Genomic DNA, 20,561 nt, shown 5'->3' with positions numbered 1-20,561 from the left:
ATAACTTTCTCAATAAGAGAGGAAACCCCACTTCCAAGGGATACAGTGTCATGAACCATTTTCTCACTGTTACTTAAGAAACTCAATGGCCACCATTCCCCTGCCAATATAATTAAGTCAATTACATGTGGTTATTCTAAAGAAAAATATGATCTCTGTCTGAATTCTGGCTACAAGTTTGATTTCCTAACAGACAACATTTAACAGCTGACAGAGAGGAAAGTAGATTTAGTTGAGAAACACCTTGTAACTCTAGTTTAATGGTATTTTGGAAAACCAGGAAGAATCAAAGAATTTCATGCTGAGGGAGATTAGTGAACACGATGAATAAAAAGTATCAGTGATGGCACATACAAAACAAATAAAATAAATTCACAAATCAAGATTTGTAAAAGACTTACCGACCGTAGAAAATCGAATGGCGATTGGAGTTCTTTTACCAATGTGCTCAAATACCTTTGCTTTGCAGTATTTGGTGATATCATGAGTAACTTCAAAATAACCAAAAGCACCTGAAATTTTTTTTTAAATGTTACTTTTCAGTAGAAACACAGAATCTACAGAACAAGAACTCTGAGAACAATATCAAACACAATAACCAGAACAGGTCATAAATATACATTTTTTCTTAAATAAATAAAGAAAATGCAAAAGCCACCCTCCATTCTCAAGGATACCACTCAAGAGGACACTCACAGAATCATAAAATAACAGAGTTGGAAGAGTCCTCAAGGGCCATCCAGTCCATACCCCTGCCATGCAGGAATACACAATCAAAGCACCCCCAGCAGATGGCCATCCAGCCTCTGTTTAAAACTTCAGAAGGAAACTCCACCACTTTCTGAGGGAGTGTGTTCCACAGTAATGCCAGGATTCATTTATCATTGCTGAGGCCAACCTACAAAAAGCAGTTGCAATGTACCTTAAAAGGAAAGGTTGGCAATATGGCACTGGGTGTTGTTAAGAGAAGAAAGGGATAGAAACAGGCACAGCAAACAGCTTTTCACATGGAAAAGGAAAGTACAGTGAGGAGATGACAAGAAAGAAAAAGAACCCCTGGTGGCACAGTGGTTAAATGCTGGTACTGCAGCCCCTCACAGCCACAAGATTGTTGGGTTTGATCCCAGACAGGCCTCCAGGGTCTACTCAGCCTTGCATCCTTCCGTAGGTCGCAAAAATGAGTACCCAGCTTGTTGGGGCAACTGGCTAACACATTGTAAACCGCTTAGGGACTGCTTACGTACACTGATAATGGGTACAGAAATGCACTTGCTATTGCAATAAAGCCCTTCAGCATGACAAACATGCTATAGTTCGCATACATACATTGCACTACATATTTGTAAACAAGCTATGGGCAGTTTTTTGAGCTTAAAATTAATGCAAATTCCAGGGTAGGTGACCTGTCCACACCACATTGTTTTACTGGAATATGTATTCAATACATTTGAAAATATGCATTTTATTGCAAATTCCTTTAAAAGGCGTGTTGCTTACAAACTGATTCTATTTAAAGCAATGCATTATGAAGGATGCAAGGATGCTACGGAAGGATACATGGCTGAATGGACCCTGAAGGCCTATCTGGGATCAAGCTCAACAACCTTGTGGCTGTGAGGGGCTGCAGTACTGGCATTTAACCAGTACCAGCTACCCTGAAGTAAGCATTTGAGTTAAGATAGGTTGTTAAATTGTAACTGCCATTTTTTCCTTAAAACAGTACTATTTTTTCCAAAGATATACAAAAGTAATTTAAGATTAATTGTCAGATTAATAATTATTTAATAGGAATAGGTACCAGGAATCTGACTGGGTGGGTGTATCTCACATGGAACACCATCTCTGAAATACCAGAAGTGATTCATAAAGTATGTTTCCTATTAGATAATCATTAATCTTTGTATATCTTTGGAAAGAAATAGTACTGTTTTAAGGATAAAATGGAAGTTACAGTTTAACAACCTATCTTAAATCAAATGCTTGCTTCAGGGTAGCCCAAAGGCTTGCAATAATCAAACAATCTATTTTGAATTTTTCCCCTGGAGCACTCCTATAGTATTAAAATTTCCCTCAGAATCAAAAGCCTTAGTTATCTGGAAGCCTAGAGGCTGTTTTTCCAGAAACTCGGGTTAAAAGCACTCTTGGACACACTAAACTAAAAACAATTGTTTGGCTCCTGGTTACTCCACGTATTTTTCATACATATTCAACATGGGTAACTTTTGTATACTTCCAGATAAGGATCACTTTTCTTGAAGTAATGGGCAAAGGGATGTCATGTGAGTTTTGTTTGTTTGTTTTTTGTTTTAACTGAATTAAAATATCAAAATTATAAAAGTGCACAGATTATCTGCACACATAATGTATTAGGTGAGAATTAATTTTCATTTCTGGACTTTATTTTAAGAAAAAATTCTCAAAGGTTTCAACTGTGCCAATTAAAACCCTGGCAGAGTAAAAGCTGTTCACTCTACCAACAGACTAGCAAAATATGGTGGAATTAAAACAGCAAGAGGATATTTTATGATTCATAAAAGTAGTTCAGCAATGCTGTAACAGTATAGGAAGAAGCCATAAAATATTTCACACGATCTAGCTCAAAGCCTTGTTACAGATTGTGAAAGACACAAATTCCATTTTAGTTTTCTTGTTTTTTCTGCACACACACAATTCCATAAGTGGCTCACAAAGTTCGATGCATTGTGTTTTAAAGGAAATACACCACATAATCTCTCATATTTACCTGCTCCTTTGGCATGAACAACTCTCTCAGGAATCCTCTCTCGGTCGAAATGAGCCATCTCATCAGTGAAAACCACATCCTGAACCAAAAGAGGGCCTCGTGGACCCACAGTCATAACATTCAGTTTGTCTCCCACTGGGATTCCTGCTCCTGTGGTCAAGGCATCTGGTTTCTAGATTGAAAGGGGGATGGGGGGGGGGGGGGACAGAGAAAACAAAATTAAAACAATGAAAAGTACATATCACGGTCTACATTTTTTCCTTGCTTAGTGAAAGAAATCAGATTACAATTATCACATGAAGCTAAATACTGAAATTAAACCAACATAGCTGCGTTTATGGCCCAACTTTATCAGACGACAGCATAGCTGAGCTGTATGTAGCTGGTCTGTCCTCCACTTGTGGAGGACATCCTTTTCACACAGTCTGGAAAAGAAAGTGTTGGAACAGCAATGTCTGCTATAGTTGCAGTCCTTCAAATAAAGACTGCTCCCAAACCAGTATGTATGTGTTTCCTTTTATTAATGCAATCGCTGAGAGAATGGGGGCTCTCCTAAATTGAGAGATATATGAGGCAATATGTTCCTGAAACTACAGGAAACTTTGCTTTTTGCATTAGATACTGTACTACTATTTCACAGGATGAATTACTGTATTAAGGGAGATTAGTTTTGCCTTGTGGATCCACCTTAGAATACTAATATATGTATGAAAATGGGATGTCATTTCCAAACGTTGTTATTAAATAAATTTTCAAACTTGAAGGGTAACACCTCTAAACCTTCTGTGTCATAGGATTTAGAAACTGCAGGGTTTCTATATTAATTAAGTACTTAACAATGTTTGTGTTTTAACTTGAAGCTTTCAAGCTAACCATAACAAAACAAACTGCTCAATTTAGCAGCAAAATACATAAAGTTAATAATTTTAATGCCAGAGGGATGGAAATTAATTTAATTTCCTGTATTTTAATATTAGTTAATCCATAAAATACCAATATGTAGGTCTGTTGCTAAAAGCTAGGTGGACATAATTCTGAAGAATTATGGCTTACATTGCTACAATATCCTTTTGAATGTTTTCAATATTGCTCAAATGCCATTTTGTGTAAAATAAAATGACAGCAATAAGAATATTTAACTCCAATACAATACATTCATATATAAAATGCCCAGAAGAAGGCTACCAAAGCAGTTAATTCATTTCTAGATTGAATTTTTCCCCCATAGTATGTAACTCTCTGGAATTTCACTTGAGGGGGGAAAAAGTCATATTTTAAAATGGGTTTTAGAGACATAGCTATTTACATATGCTTTATCAATTAATTTTAAACTGGTTTGGATATTTAAATACTACTCTTAAATTACTGTTGCTTATTTTATGATTTAGATACCACTTTTTGTCATTTTTAAAGTTATTTAATATAATGATTAAATGCCTGTATTGCAGCCACTCACTCAGAAACCGCAAGGTTACGAGTTCAATACCAGGCAAGGGCTCAAGCTCAACTCAGGCTTGCATCCTTCCGAGGTCACTCAAATGAGTACCCAGATTGTTGGACGCAATTAGCTTACACTTTGTAAACCTCTTAGGAAGTGCTTAGGTGCACTGATAAGTGGTATAGAAATGTACTTGCTATTGCTAATTTTTTATTTAATAATGACGTTAATATGAAATTATCATAATCATTCTGTCGTGTCAACCACATTGAGAGTGCTGTATGGCATTAAAAGGTGGCATACAAATAGTTAGAATGAATAACACTCAAGCCATTGTTTTACAACAGACAATATGTGTAGCCCAAATCCCACCATAAAAAAATACAAATTATGGCAATACAGAACATGTCCAAAATCTGGTATTTTTGTCTAGAAGAGAGACACGAGCTTTCAAAAATGCAGCAGCAGCCCTTTCTGAAGGTGATAATTAATGTAACTTGAAGCCAGACTTAAGCAAGAAAACAAGCGATTAAGCAATCTTGAAATTCTGGAGAATATTATCAATCTTTTGCAGATTAAATTAACACAAGTATTGCTGCATTAATTTTAAGTGTCTCCCACAGCAGTCACCACTCCACCCATGAGTCTTTTTGGATAACTACATAGCAGTGTTTATCTTCCTTGCACCACCTATGCAGATCCATTCAGATGATAAAAGCTGTCTTTGCACCTTTATCAAGTCATTAAACAGAAAGTATCATCTTCAGATCTTAACTGTGCACTAGAAGGTACACCTAAATTCTTGATCAGGGAACAACTAAACTAATGAAATTATGGGCATCCCAAATGAACAATTTTGGAAACTATTTGTGGCCCTACATTTAGTGGTAAGTCAGATTTATCCCTCATTTCCCTTTTGTATTTGAGACTGTGAGCAACTTTACTCAAAGCAGCGTCTTTCAACATTCGTTACAATGAGACAGACACTGAAAGAAAAACAGAACTGGAAATCAGTTTACACATTTGCTCCCCACAAAAGAGACTTGCACTGTGTGATACAATAAAGTAACTTTATATGGCAGGAAAGGGGAGGGAGAAAGCTGGTAGGAGAGGAGGTAAAAAGGATACTTGGCCCAATTATAAATATCACTTATTAATCATTCTTGTCCTATTTGAGCATTCAAGGGAATCTCCCTAGTTCTGTCAGGTCAATGAGAGCTTCTGACATTGTCTTTTGCAGTGCTTGTAAGTTTTACATAACAGTTACACACTAGAGATGGGGAAACTTTGGTTTCTCAGAGGCATTTTGCACTCTCATACCTTGCTTTGCCTCATTAAAGCCTCTTACCAACTCAATCAGTTGAGAGGGGGTGTAAAATCACTCAAAAACAGCGGCATAACTAGGGTTGGTATCATCCCCATGGACTTCCTCCCATACAAAACCATATCAAATGCTTAGTAAAAAATAAATAAATAAAAGTACTAACGTTACTCGTAAATTATGATTACCATGTATCATTTAACATAATGGCAATAGTAGTGACATGGACAGGTAGAAAATTAGAATCACACCTTTAATGCATATGGAAAGTTGCTCATAAATGTCATAACATCAAAAGCATTTCATCACTTAATAAACATCTTGACAAAATTATAACTTTCCTTTCCTGGTCTTGAAAGCTGCAAACTTGTTAATCACTTCATTCAATTCAATGCCTTTCACCAACTCACGTTCTGTCTCACAGTAGATTGCAAAAAGTTCTTTATAAGTTTCAGCTTCCTCTCACATGAAGTCACAGGCACGCAGATCGACAGAAGTAATTTTAGGCTTAGTGAAGGGTTGGGAGAGACTCTAGAAGGTTCCACTCAGCTATGGGTGTCAGAATGTCTACTACTGCCCAATCTTTAGCTTATTTGCTTTCAGATGTATTATCAGCCTTGATATTTCTATTAGAAGTGCAGTCTGAAACCTCATCATACAAAGTGGTTAGTTTTGGAATGGACACCTTTAACTCTTTTTTGGTGGCAGATATGAGACTCTTCACCTGAATATCCTCAAACATAGCTGCTACTTCCCTGATCACTCTTGATTTGAGCTGGACTTCAGAATGAGAGCAATCAATGTGCTCAAGCACTGCCCTCTTATTTTCTTCTTACATAATTTTTTTACAATTTCAATTCCACATTCACCTGATTTTAGACGCATCTATTCAGTTGCATGCTCCACTAGGTGATTGTGCTCCTCATGCAGAAAAATCTAAGCACTTCTATCTTTGTTACCACCTTGTAGCGCATTAAGCCTTTAGTTTGCAGGTACTGCTGTGTAAGATTAACTTCCAGACATAAACCACACCAGAAGTGCAGGTAGCACAGAAAAGTGAAATCACAGAGAGCAGGGAAAAGACCTTGTCTTTAACTGACTTATTTGCAGCACACTTAGCACTTCATCGTATTGTTGATAGCCTTTTCACTGATATTTCAGTATACTCAATTAAGACATTCCATTATTGGGCAGAAGCAGCAAATAAAGAAAACACTGTCTCAAGAGTACCAAGAAAAGTCACACACAAGGCATTTTCAGCAAAAGAGTACTGAAAACACAAGCCGTGAATGGTCCACACATCAATTAAAATTAGCTTTCTTGCGTCTTTCCCTTAAGAATGGGTGATACACCTCCATGGATTCTAGCCATAGTGACAACTTTATCTTGAGTATGATAAGCAAAGTGGCAGCTTTATCTTGAGCATCATTACATCTAGTCCATCATTTTCCAGATTGTTAAGGATATCAGTGAAGTCAGTGGTTGTGTTTCCCCTCAAAGGGATAAATTATAGAAATGCTTCTTTAACTTCAACTTTCCTATTATTGTTTTTTAAATCTCTGATCACTGCGGACAACTAGTCAGTATGTGATAAGCCAAGTATGCTGTTGCTCATAAATCCAAAGTACTTCACAGACTTCATGTCCATGACAAGTATCTCCTTCACATGATTTGCCAGGGCACATATAAACTCATTCTGATGTTTTGATGGAACATAAAAAGCTGATACTTTAAGTTTACATGTGCTCTGCTTTAATCTGACTAGGATGCTCTTTGAGCACTGCATCATATTTTGGAAGCATCTGAACTATTCCAAAAAAGTTCCCATTATTCAGTGAGGGGCTGTGCAGACAGGTGGCTTCATGCCGCTCATTTTTGCCCTGGAAGGAGGCTGCGGCAACCAGATGCTGCGGCTTCTAGAAGGATGAAAAAGAACCCGCTTCCTGACAAGTTCTTTTTGCGTCCCCAAAAGCGTGTCAATGGCATGCTCGCGCCCAAGGGGTGTCATCATGGCACGCCCCATGTGTATGGGCATGTACCAAGATGGTGCCCGGGCAGCGGAACTAAGGCTTGGAGCATGTGCAGGCTCCGCCCTAGTTCAGCCTTAGCATGCAGTCAGGCCAGCACTGCCTCAGAGTAATCGAATGCCAGATTCTTCATGGCAAGGTATCCTTCCACTTCTGCTTCTCCATTTCCATCAAAGCAATACTCTCAGCATCAATGGTTTTGTGCAGCCTAATTCCAGCTACAAATGTTTTCCAATTGTCAAGTTAACATAGGTGGTCTTTGGATGACTCATTGTTATGTACTTTCGGGAAGTTTCTACCACACCTGAAGCCAAGCACAATGTTGGATGTCTTATCTGTAATGTTAATGGTAAACAGTCGGCAGCAAAAACAGTATAAATTCTCACTGACAATCCATGACTGCAGAATTTTTTGGAATTCTTTTGAAAACTGGAACACATTTCCTTTTGCTTTTTCAACTTGCCTTGCCACGACACTGAAAGACCCATCTTTGTTCTGGAAGTAAACACTTCCCCTGTGGGTGATTTTTGTTGTGGCTCGTGTGCTGCGCCCATAACCCTTGTTGGGACCTATGAAAATGATGCACAGTATCCACCACGACCACCTGCAGAGTTCATCCACGTCGACAGGACGCCAAGAAGAAGGAATCTGTGAAGATGTCTTCAACTAATAATGACTCTTACAAGTCTTCACTCTAAACGAGGGCTTTAATCTTTCTTTGCAGTATTTACAACATAGATATACACAGTGTATTGGACATCCGTCTCTAATACACACTATTTACACCAACCAACAATAACACAACCTCTGAGGCAGCCACATTAACACACAACCATCTCACTGCCTCTCAGTAACAGACTCAGCCCACTCTCAGAGGACCAAATGTCTCCCAGTAACAGACTCAGCCCACTCTCAGGCACCAACTTGTCCTTTCTGTAGCCTGAACCAAACACCAAAAAGCACATATTTTGTAGCGTGGCTGGAATGAAAGTTACAGATGTTTTGTAAATCCAACCAAATTTGAGATTCAAGTTACTCTGGATTTTATTGATCGTTGTCAAGCATTTTTGATATGATTAAAACAGATTCAGAATTATTGTTACATGTCAAAAAATTTAACAAAAAAGCAATTTTCATAAAGTGCATCATAACGTAACCTGTGTTTGGAGAATATAGGCAGTATATCTATGTTACTGAGAAATGCATGGCTAAGTTAATGGAAATCAATATCTTTATTTGGTATTTAGGCAAAATACTTTGCTTTTAATAGCCACTTTCTGACTATCAACTTCACATGTCATGAATTACTGCTATTTTGAATAACTGATAACCCTGTTGTACAGTAGGAATGAAAATGTAGGATAAACCCTGCTTAATGCCCAGGAAGCAGACAGAACAGAATAAAATGGTCTACAATGCCAACTTCTATGTGGGTCAAACCAACTAAATTCCCCAATTATATATGACTAGCGATGATGAAACAAGCCTCATAAACCTCAATGTTATTTAAATTAATTATATTAGACTACCTCCCGGAAGAGTGAAAAGTCTTGGGAGCAATAATAAAACATGTGTTTAAGGCAGGGCAAAGCAGGGAAGAAATGCTATGTCCCCTTTTTTAAAAAAAATCTTTTTGGGAATGAGCACATGGTTGTGAAGCCATGGAAGCACTGGGCAGTCTTTCTTTCTGCAGTCCCTCCTGGCTCCAGAAAAGCGAGCCTAAAAGCACTGATCTATGGGCAAGAGCCAGTGTTGAAGGGCCGCTCTGGGCAGCCGGGAGGAGTGGCTATGTGCAGCCTGATGGAACTGGTGCTTGGCAAAGGTTAGACTACAAGCCATAGGCTCTGAGTTGATGGAAAAGTGAGTAGGGCTGGAGACAGACAGGCAGTGCTTTCTTCTGCTGGGCTTTTCCCCTGGCATGAGGTCCAGCTGCTGGTAACCTTTGAGCTACTAACTCGCCACGGTTGCAGGGGTGGGATGGGGGCCTCCTGGATGGTCCCATCTCTTTGTAGAGCTGCACTGAGGAAGTTGTGGTGTCCTCCTGTAGCAGCAGTGCTGTCTCTCACTAACCCATGTCCAGGTGGTAAGCCCCAAAAAAAGCAGACAATGGCATGTCACTAGGATTAGTGACACCCCTCTCTGATGATGAGCCTGGTGCACGTGACACCCACTACAGCCCTATAGCGAAGCCACTGATTGCAGCTCCCAGAGGCCTCCAAGCATGCGAGTTTAAATTAATATAACCCTCTAACTCTCTCAAAGTCAAAAGAATAGGTCAAAAGAACCCAGATGTACAAAATCAGAAAATATTCCCCATTTTGTTTCTGGTTTAAAATTTTGCATTAACATAGGCTAGGATGGGTACAGTAGCAAAGACTGTTCAATGTAACCACTAGAGTTCCCTATATCTGAAATCCATGAAGAAGAATTTTCTCTTTTTAAAACAATTTTTAGAAATTATCATTTACACTGACTTATGCTTCTGCTTGTTTTGTCTACAGTTATACCTATTTTGTTCTTTTAAAAGTATGTTGCCTTTATCATAGTGTTGTGGATTAAAACAGCTACACTAGAAAATGGCTATGGATAATTTTGTCTTGGATTATGTTGCTACATTACCCAGAAATAGTTGTTTGAAATCATTTGTCTTACTTAAAGTGTAGCTATAATGTCAAGTCCCATAAACCAAAACAAATATAGCTTGAGTGTGCCTTATCCAAAATGCTTGGGACCAGAGGTGTTTGGGAATTTGGAGTTTTGCAATATTTGCACTTACATAATGAGATATCTTGTAGATGAGACCCATGTCTAAGCATGAAATTTATGTATGTGTTGTATACATCTTATTCGCTTCCGAGCACAATACAAGGTGTTGGTTATTACCTATAAAGCCCTACATGGCTTGGGCCCAAGTTACTTGAGGGACCGCATCTCCCCATATAATCCGCCCCGCACACTCAGAGCAACTGGGAAGAACTTGCTGGAAATCCCACTTTCTAAATATGTTACTACATCCCAGATGGCCTTCTCAGTAGCGGCCCCACAAATCTGGAACAGTCTTCCCGAGGAGCTCCGCCTTATCAACCCCTGGAAACATTTAAAAAGAGGCTTAAAACCTCCCTCTTCTGTCAAGCCTTCCCCTCTGGAAAATGAAGTTGTGTATTTTGATCCCATTGACTCTCTGCCTCACCCTATTGAATGACTGTTTTAGATTTGTATAGTGCATATTGTGTTACTGGTTTTTATCTATTTTTATGATGTGTTTGTAACTGGTTTTAATTCTGTGTAAACCGCTTTGATCTTTTGGAAAAGCTGTATATAAATAAACTTTTTTATTATTATTATTATTATTATTATTATTATTATTCTACGCATAGCCTGAAGGTAATTTTATACACATTATTTTTAATAACTGTGTGCATTTAACAAAGTTAGTATACACTAAACCATCAGAAAGGAAAGGTGTTACTATGTCAGCCAATCATGTTGACTATTTTGGATCTGGGAATTGTGGATAATCGAGATTCAACTGTAGTACAATGTCGTTCTGTAATTTTATACATCTAAGGTCTTCAACACATCCTAAGATTCATTGTGGTTTAATCACTGAACTTCATTTAAAATCTCTAGTTCTTCATGAAGGTCTCCAAATAGCATTTGGAAAGTGCCTTTTTCTCACCCATTACAAAATTGTTGATTTCATAAAGAAAGATACATCCTTCTCTGAAAGGAAATAAAAGAGAAAGAGGAACTTTACTCAGCAGATGCCTATAGAAATGACCTAAAACTACACCCTGCTTTGCTCCTTTGAGATCAAGCTAATATCAAAAGGATGGCAGACTCCTATCCCAATTAAACTGCTTTTATAAGATGAACAGTTAGTAACGGCATGTTTAGTTTTAAAAGTTAATGAAATGTTTGCAACGACTTGCCTCTCATTTGAGTTTACATTTATGCACCCAGAGAAACAAGTTTATTGTACATGGTATAATCAGAAACTAGAATCTGTGTTCCCTCTGAAGAGAACAATTGTGTATAGAATCATTATTCTAAACTGTCCTGAAATGTTTTAGAATGTTGTTTTACAGATTCTTCAAACTAATTTGCCCTTGTCCCTTGGTTACAATCTGCTGGTATCTCTTGCTTCAGTCAGGAAGAATTGCAAAATGCAATAACGGTTCCCTTTGTATTATTTAATTTGTGGAGGGGATGAATTACAGAAATGGCAGATACACAGAGACTTAAGACAATGTACTTGGAGAGCTTCATGTTACAACTTGCCTCTTGATCTATGCCCATAACACAGCTTGGAATGGAGTCACAAGTAATGTAATTACAAACAAGTTACCCCCCATGCAAAAAGAAAAAAAAGCAAGAAAAAGTAGTATTCAAAATGTCATGAAATTACATTTCAAAAGTAATGCTATCAGTGGAAATGAATTTACTATATTGGTGCAGTGGGAAATGTTTTATAGCTGCTTTAAAAACATTTTAAGAAACCTTTCGACAGGTTTTCTCATTCTCTTATCAATCCTAAACTTTAAAAAAGGTAACAAAAAAGCAACAAAGAGACATATTTGCATGTCCCCTGCAGTGTAACTTTGCACTTTTCAGCCACTGATGATGTCACCTCCTGTGACCCAGCACAGCTCAATTGCTGGCTCATCATGGCCCCTGGTTGACACAAGGTAACCCTGTCACTTTTGTTCCACATCTGGACATTTCCCCCAGGATCCATCCTTAACAACGAGCAGCAACACAAGCAACAAAAGTTAGTAAAATATTAATAATACAATGTATTACAGTCAGTCCTCCCCATTTGCAGGTTTAACACCTGCAGATTCAATTATTTGTGAGTTTGTCCAGAGAGAGTGGGAAGAGAGGACAAAAGTGGGAAGAGGGCTCTTTTCCTCCAGCAGCTAGAGAAAAAGGCAGAGAGTGCAAGCAAGTCCCCTAGGGATGGCAATGGCAGCAGATTCATGTTTTTTCCACTTATGCAGGGGTACTGTGTCCCAACCCCAGCAAAAGTGGAGAACTGACTGTACAATGAATTGCTTTAAAAAAACACAACAATGGGAAAGAGAAAGGGTTTTTTTAAGTAGCTTTCCATGTTCTGGGTCTTATTACCCAGAAAAAACTTACAAGGATAGTTCTGCCAACTTTATCAGTAGAGTTGCTAATAAACCTCTCACAGAGGAGCATACTTCAATAAGAACTGCCTCTCCTCTAATAGTTTTGCAGGTTCTGTCACAGATAAGAAAACTGTTCTTAATCAGAATACGTACGAATTATAGCATTATAATTATACAATAAGAATTATATAATTCTTTTAAGAATACATAAGGATTATAGGGTTATAGAAACTATAGGAAATATGTGTATCCATTCAACCATGCTTAAACTGGTATCAAAGTCACTGGATTTCCTCTCACTTGTTTTAAACTGTTTCTTCCCTGCAAGCACACGCAGCCTACATGTTCCAAGGTACTATGTGCAAAAATAACACGGCCTTCATCTTCCTGGATATAAGTTCAATGTGAACTAACTCTTGGGCGGGTCCTAGATGAGGCTGCCAAGAACCTTATCGTACTACTCAGTTATAGCACTATATTCCACTTCAACTGCCAACATCCTGTGGACTTCTGGGGTTTGTAATTTATTCAGACTCAAGAGCTCTCTGGCAGAGCATTCTAAATGTCCTTCCCTAAACTGCAAATCCCAGGATTTCATAGGATGTTGCCAGGGCAGTCAAAGTGGAATATAACATTATAACAACTTAGTGTGATAAATCTCCAAGACTACCCTACGACAGATTCCCTTTTACAGTTACCCTAAGTCAAAAATGACATGGAGGCACACAACAACAAACAAGGCTTTTCCTAGCCCACATAAAACTTATAAATGTTGGTTGTGCACTATGCAGCTTTCCTCCTACACAACATCAGATATTTATGTTTATTTAATCTGATCAGAGATGGCCAGAAGCAGAGAAATAAGCTGCTAAAAAAGAGCAAAACCATCATTTGAGCCATCCTGTAAAAGAACTTGTGACCTTCCTGTATTCAACGTTACCCTAAGAGGTCACAGAAAATTCTTGCCATGAAGAAACTTTTTCCAAGACCAAAAGATCAATAGCCACTCTTTCCATGGACTTATCATCTGCATGTCACGATGAACACTATTTCAAAAGAGCTTTATAATAAACTGTTTAAGTCTTTGAGTGCTTGACTTAAAAAAAAAGGATCAACTGCCAGAACGTCACAAGATTCAGAAACGAACAATACTCTCAGTTATACAGCAACTCACAAAATAGTTTGCTTAAGAACTCAAAATTAGGTATGGCAGAAATAGCAAATCAGTACATGATTTATAAAATACACTCTGAAAAATAACCTGTGTTCAGGCACTTAAAAGCTAGGGAAACATTCATTTCAGTTTAAAATCACATCTCCCACATTTTTTTAAAAAAAATTAAGAGCTATTCAAGAGGTACTCAAAATCATAATGTATTGATCAGGCAAAGAATGAAAAATCTCCAATAATTTGGCAAGTGGAACATTGTTCTGTTACGCTTCTTGTAGAAATGAAACTAGCATAACATGACAAACCAAGGCTTGTATGCATCTGAATGTATTGCATGTATCAATGTCCATTTCTATATGTATATAACTATAGGCTTAAGGGTATCTTCATTGCTAAGCATCACAGGACAGAAAAATCATTCAAACTCTTCCCTCTCACCCTGCTGTGTTGCAAATATAAGCAATAAATACACCAATACAGAAGACATTGTCCTGAATAACAGGAAACATCAAACATTACATCATTTAATATTTTTTTATTCAGTCAAATCAATTTGAATTGTCAAGATGAGCAATTTACATTTACTAGAAAAGAACTTTCTGAATCACAATTGTTTGCATACAAGGGCTTTGCCACCTGCTTGGAGTGCTACTGAGAGTTTATCACTTACAAGACAACCTCAGCCAAACTATATTAAAATAATGCAAGATAGCAAGCTTCTTAGATGCTTCTCTTTAGCATTTTTTTTCCTGATGATGTAAATGGTAGGAATCTTTCAGGCGCCACATTATTCCCAAATGGAACAGACTACATATAACAATATAATAAATAGCTACTTTATAATCAGTATTTAAGCTATCTTGAGTCTCAGTCCAAGGAGGGAGGGAGATTATAAAGATGTTGTTGCTTTGTGCCTTATTTGATTTAGTCACTTCTGACCGTAAGGCGATCCAAGCATGGATTTTTAAAAAGAATAATAATAATAATAATAACAACAACATTTATTTCGAATGCTCTTTCTACCAAAAGGTGGAACATGAAATATATATAAGAGGATATGAGCTGCCCAAGATCAAACAGTTTTCATGACCAATTGGGGACTTGAACTCCGATCTCCAGAATCCTAGTCCTACACTCAAGTCCTATTACACCACATTGTATTATTATTATCATGCCTTTCCCGAAAATTTGGACTCAAAGCAGCTTACATTCTAAAAGCAGCGTACAATTAAAAATTTACAAAAGTGACATTTAATTAAACTATTACAATATTAAAACGCTGTATAAAGATACTACAGTATATTTCAAAAGGTATGAATGTTCTGTTAGAATCAAATAATTCTGTCCAAATCCTGGCTTGTTTGGAAGACATTAAACTGAGTTCCAGTTCATACATAATGGGAAGGTGTACTTAGCTGCCTTACAAATTCATGCAAAGGGAAGGGAAAACCACCCACAGAGGAGTTTGATTGTATGCTTTACGTCTGATAATCTGAATGCAGAAAATCTGTATATGTCTAATATAGAACATTTCAAAATGCCTTTCAGCCATACCTGTACCCGTGGCCTATCTCTATTAACTCACACTTTTACCCCTGATCACTTAGGACCTGAACAGACAGGCCAAAATAAAGCTGCTTCGGGTTACTTTAGAAGTATGAGGTTTAAAAGATGCAAGCCTGAAGCCATGCCAAAGCCTTGTTCCAATCCTAAGGACTGGAGCGCACCTTTGGCGCAGTTTCTGGCCTCTTAGGATGTGTCATTTAAACAGCATACCTCCAAGGTGACCCAAACCAGCTTTATTTTGGCCTGTCTGTTTGGGCCTTTAGATCATCTGTTACTGGATCAAATTGTAGGAGATCCTTGACTTTATTAGTTCAGCAGAAATGTAGCTGCATCCTAACATCCTTTCTAAAACAGATTCTCCAAAACAAACAAACTAACCCACAGCTTTTTAAACTGGAACATTGCTTTACAGCCTGGTAGAGAAATATGTATTAACAGAATTATGTATTTAATAGTAAAATGAGATTTCAGTCAGTCAGTGATAGAGGCCAAATGAAAAATGACAAGGGCTTTAAATAAGTAATTTAATCAAAACGTCCAACTCCAATGCATATATTCTTTGGTTACTACAACAAATATAAAACATATTGCAGTTATGGAGTCACTATTAGTACTTAGGAGAGCATAATCCAAAACTTTAATCATGTCACCTTCATGCCCCGTTGCACTACAGATAGGAAGGTCACTTGCGAAACTGTAATTAATCTGCTGAGTCATTCTATACACAACCAGGGACAAACAGAATTTTCTGCGGCAGTCTTCCAGTAAACAAAGAAATACGAGTTTAGTTCCACAATTACATATAATTTAGTTTGATTTTTCAACAAAAAAAACTCCCACACATATTAAAACATAGAAACACCACCCATGAAACACAAAAAAATGATGTTAAAACTGCAGAGATTAGAACATTAGTTGTAAAAGCTGCACATTTAATTCAATATAAATTAACAAATATCAGCCTTATTATGTTACAAGTAAAATGTGAAACTGTTTTACTTTGCTATACAACCACCTCCACTTTAACGTACTAAAATAATGATATATTCTTAATGTATTATTTCCAGCTTCAAAGGAATTTTAAAAGCAGTTTGTCAGAGGTTTGGTTGACTTCTTCAATGTACAGCCATTGTTCAGGCCTGACCTAGAAACAGAAGTTACATCCACACTGCATAAATAATCCAGTTTGACACCACTTCAACTGTCATGATTCAATGCTATGGAATTCTGGGAATTGTGATTTTGTGAGTCTTCTCTGTGAGCCTTTTCTGTGAGAGAACTCTGGTGCCACAAAAATGATAATTCCTAGAATTCCACAGCACTGAACCATTGTAGTTATAGTGATGTCAAACTGGATTTTTTCTACAGTGTAGTACAACCCAAGAGTACTGCAAGGTAGCTACAGGACTTCACAGAATAATGAATTCCCATGCTGTCTAATTTGCCATACACATTACTATAACAAGACATATTGTGAAAATCATAAAATTTACTTGATAAGTAATTTTCCCCATCATTTAATCCAAACTATGTGGTTTTTAATTTATTTTGGGGGGAAAGCCAAAGAATCAAATTTTTTTTAGGATTTAGCATCAAACCCTTTTAATATTTTTATCAGTAAAATGGATCTAGAAAATGGATACATACTTCATTTTAGATTGAAGGTTGATATTTTTCTTGTTTTTAGAAAAAGAAACACTTATAGAACAATCTTATACCAACACTGGCACCCCATCCCATCTCCCAGATGTGTTCAATTGCAACCCTCATAATTCCCCAACCAGCTTCATGCTCCCAGGCATATGTGTATACAACTACAGCCTTGGTGTCTTATCAACATTTTTTTTTAAAAAAAGCTATGTGAGGGCCCGAACAGACAGGCCAAAATAAAGCTGCTTCAGGTCACTTTAAGTATGCTATTTAAATGACACATGCATGTTAAGAGGTCAGAAGTTGCACCAAAGCTACGCTCTAGTCCTTGGAACTGGATCGTAGCTTTGGCACGGCTTCCGGCCTCTTAGGACACATGCATCATTTAAACAGCATACCTCCAAAGTGACTTGAAGCAGCTTTATTTTGGACTGTATGTTCGGGCCCTCAGTTATAGTCCAATCTGGGCCAATATTTCCATTTGCCATAAAGGACAACATAGAGATTGTGTTGGTGGGAGGGGCAGGGGACAAAGTCCCCTTGCACTAGTGGAAGTTCACTAGAACAAAGTTTGGTTTTAGCTTCTTCCAGACTAAAGAGTACAGACACTGAAATCAAAAGGTCTTAAATAAGTTATGACAAGGTCAAGTCTCACTGATTTCCATGGGTCTAATTTAAATACAACTAGATCTGGAGCCCATCCTTTTGCAGAAAATGAATACATCCAGGCACCTTCAGCATGCTAAAATTATCAGTGCAACCCTAGTTGCACAGAAGTAAGTCCCACTGAATGTTACACACACTCATAAAAATCTCAAGACTTATTTCTGATTAGACAGCACTGATTAGGCAGTACCAGGCAGTTCCACTAAAGAAACAGATAAAAAGGAAAGCAGGTATGAAAGAAAACAACAGTTCAGAACAACTGGGTCAAAATGTGTTTCCTCTAGCAGATTAGTTAAGGCAGTAAACAACATATTTGCATTCAGATGTGTTTTTATTTGGTGAGGTAAATTCAAGAATTTCAGACCCAGCATTTTGCAGAACTTAGACTGAAAACTGCAGTCTTCCATATATAAATTAATAAATATTTTTAACACATAGAATATTTGTAAAACTAGCATTTTAAAAATTGATTAGTTCGTGGTTATCAAAAATATATACATGCATCTGAAGTCCAAGTTGTGGGAGCAACATGGTTAAAAACTATTGCAAAAACCATATTCTTATCCAAATGTGTGCAGATTACTATTCACCATGTTTCAACTACTTTACTCTAGTGGCTAAGCAAAAATGTAAGTTGAAATCTTCAAATCTGATGTTAAAACCACAATTTTACAGCTACACAAATTTAAATAAGTAGTATAAACTTTTACTACCTTGGGTGTGAGATCTTTGTGGTTTTGTTGTCACTATGGAGTATAACATTAGAACAAATCTAAACTTTTTTCCCATCTTAGAACAGAACTTGAACCATTATCTCAAAGGTTTTTTTTAATTGAACTGGAACCAGAAGACAGCCAGAAATAATATTCTGGATAACTTCAAATAATACATCATCTGCTGATGTACAGTCTAGCTTTAGCTTTACTATATGCATATAATAAAACTCAGTATCTGAATATGAGAAAAAGAGGTGAGAATGCAATCTTCAAACTATAATGTAAAGTGACCCATGGTCTCAAGTTGTCACAACTGGTAAGTAATTCAAGTAAATTCCAATGAGATTGCACAATAGTGTAAATACAGTAATACTGTGTTAAAGAACTTCAATAGTCCTTTCCTTTTATCTACTACAGTACTTGAATGAACTCTCACTAAGCTTTGCTAAGCTCAGTTATCAACCCATTTTTTTCATGTGCCTCAGACTTCTGCGGTTTATCTGCATTCCACTGCAACTACAGCATCATGTAATGACACTCTCTCTTATCCCTATTGAGATTATATATGATTGCTCTGTCACAATCTGTTATTACCATCCTCTGCTGTTTCTGAACATCAGCAAAACATGAGAGACTCCAGCACGTATTCATATTGTAACAGTTCATTCACCTAGCCATGAGAACTTTGTTCCGTGGAAGTAAATGAGTTGAAATTTCTTCCCCTCAAATCAAAGGTCTTAGAAGTGCTGTGTGGTGTCAGGTTTTGTACTTGGGCAACTCTCTATATGAATCGGTAAACAAGCTCTGGTAAAGGACCAGAGTCGAAGTATATTTCTTTTCTTGGATGACATCCAAAATCCAGCGGGTTAGCTATTTCACAGAAAAACCAGAAAGGAAATGCTGCACAAAGGACAACTTCTTGCACAAGCGTTAATGAAACTATAAACTTTAAGCCCTCATTATTAGACACCAACATTTTAACCTGCAGTTTGTCCCCACTGGAGCGAATCCTCTATCCATTTGTCACCATACCCTCCCAAAGAAAAACATGTTCTGCAGAAAAATGACCAGGTGCAGTGCATACTTGATAGGTCTCCATAAGGTCATAGAAAGATGTTCACTTTATTTTGGCAAATAGCATTTGCCACTTCACACTCCTAGAGGGTAAAAAGTTGCATGCCCATCTCAGACAGCTATTAAAACTACAGAAGCCCTGTCTTTTCCTGTATCTATATGGTCAGACTCTTCGCTTGGCATGTTCCCACTCATAATACAAGTTGAGTCTCTCTTATGGTCAAAGAACAAAGTGCAAAGGCAGGCTTACTGCTGATCACAAAGAAAACAAAAATAATGACCGTGGAGGATCTACATAAATTCAATCTAGTTAATGAGGAAATTGAAACAGTTAACACTGGATCCAGTAAACATTGGATCAAACACAGAATGGAGACTGCAGTCAAGAAATAAAAAGACTAGCAATACAAAGGGCAGCCATGAAAGATCCTAAAGTATAAATATATATACCCTGCTCTTCAGCTGTATAAAGATACACAACTGAGCACTAAAGTTAGAACCGTCCAAGCCATTTTATTCCCTATCACCATGTATGAATGTGCCAACAGAAAGAAAATAAACCCATTTGAGATGTGATGCTGGAAAAGAGTGAGGAGCATGCTGTGGATGGCTAAAAGACAAACAAATGGGTCCTAGAACAGATCAAGCCTGAAATCTCCCTGGTATCCAAGATGGCAAAACTAAGGCTGTCGTACTTCAGCCACATCATAAGGAATCATTCATTAAAAAAGACAATAATGCTAGGAAAAGTAGAGGAAAGAGAGGAAGACCCCACACCAGATTGTCAGATGTGATCAAGGAGGACATGCGCCTGAGTTTGCAGGGACTGAGGAGAGCTGTGGAGGACATGGAGTCTTTGAGATGTTTCATCCATGGAGTAGCCATGAGTCCAGGCCAATTTAAGGGCAGTTAACAACATCCGAAATACTCCAATACCCAATTTTTTTCATGGGTGTTTGAGGTAATGACCCCTTTGCTTTTTATTGGTTGATTCAATGCACACAGGCTTTGTTTCATGCACAAAATTATCAAATGTACCAGCATGGTGTAGCGATTT

At 37.5% G+C, this 20,561-nt stretch overlaps 1 protein-coding gene across 3 annotated transcripts in view; it reads right to left on the bottom strand.

Annotated features, from left to right (window-relative positions):
• Positions 1 to 20,561, bottom strand: part of LOC149314580 (catalase) — a 70,337-nt gene that overhangs the window by 16,625 nt on the left and 33,151 nt on the right. For all 3 annotated transcript variants that reach the window (XM_089521424.1, XM_089521423.1, XM_089521422.1), the window contains 2 exons: positions 2,744 to 2,915; positions 402 to 512 (listed from right to left, as the gene is read on the bottom strand). In XM_089521424.1, coding sequence (XP_089377550.1) covers positions 402 to 512; positions 2,744 to 2,915 — 283 coding nt within the window. The remainder of the gene's footprint in view (positions 1 to 401; positions 513 to 2,743; positions 2,916 to 20,561) is intronic.

The sequence above is a fragment of the Sceloporus occidentalis genome, unplaced genomic scaffold (assembly GCF_023333645.1).
Source record: "Sceloporus occidentalis isolate IW3139 unplaced genomic scaffold, rSceOcc1.0.p SCAF_4, whole genome shotgun sequence".
NCBI lineage: Eukaryota > Metazoa > Chordata > Lepidosauria > Squamata > Phrynosomatidae > Sceloporus > Sceloporus occidentalis.
This window is presented reverse-complemented; position numbering and strand designations above follow the sequence as displayed.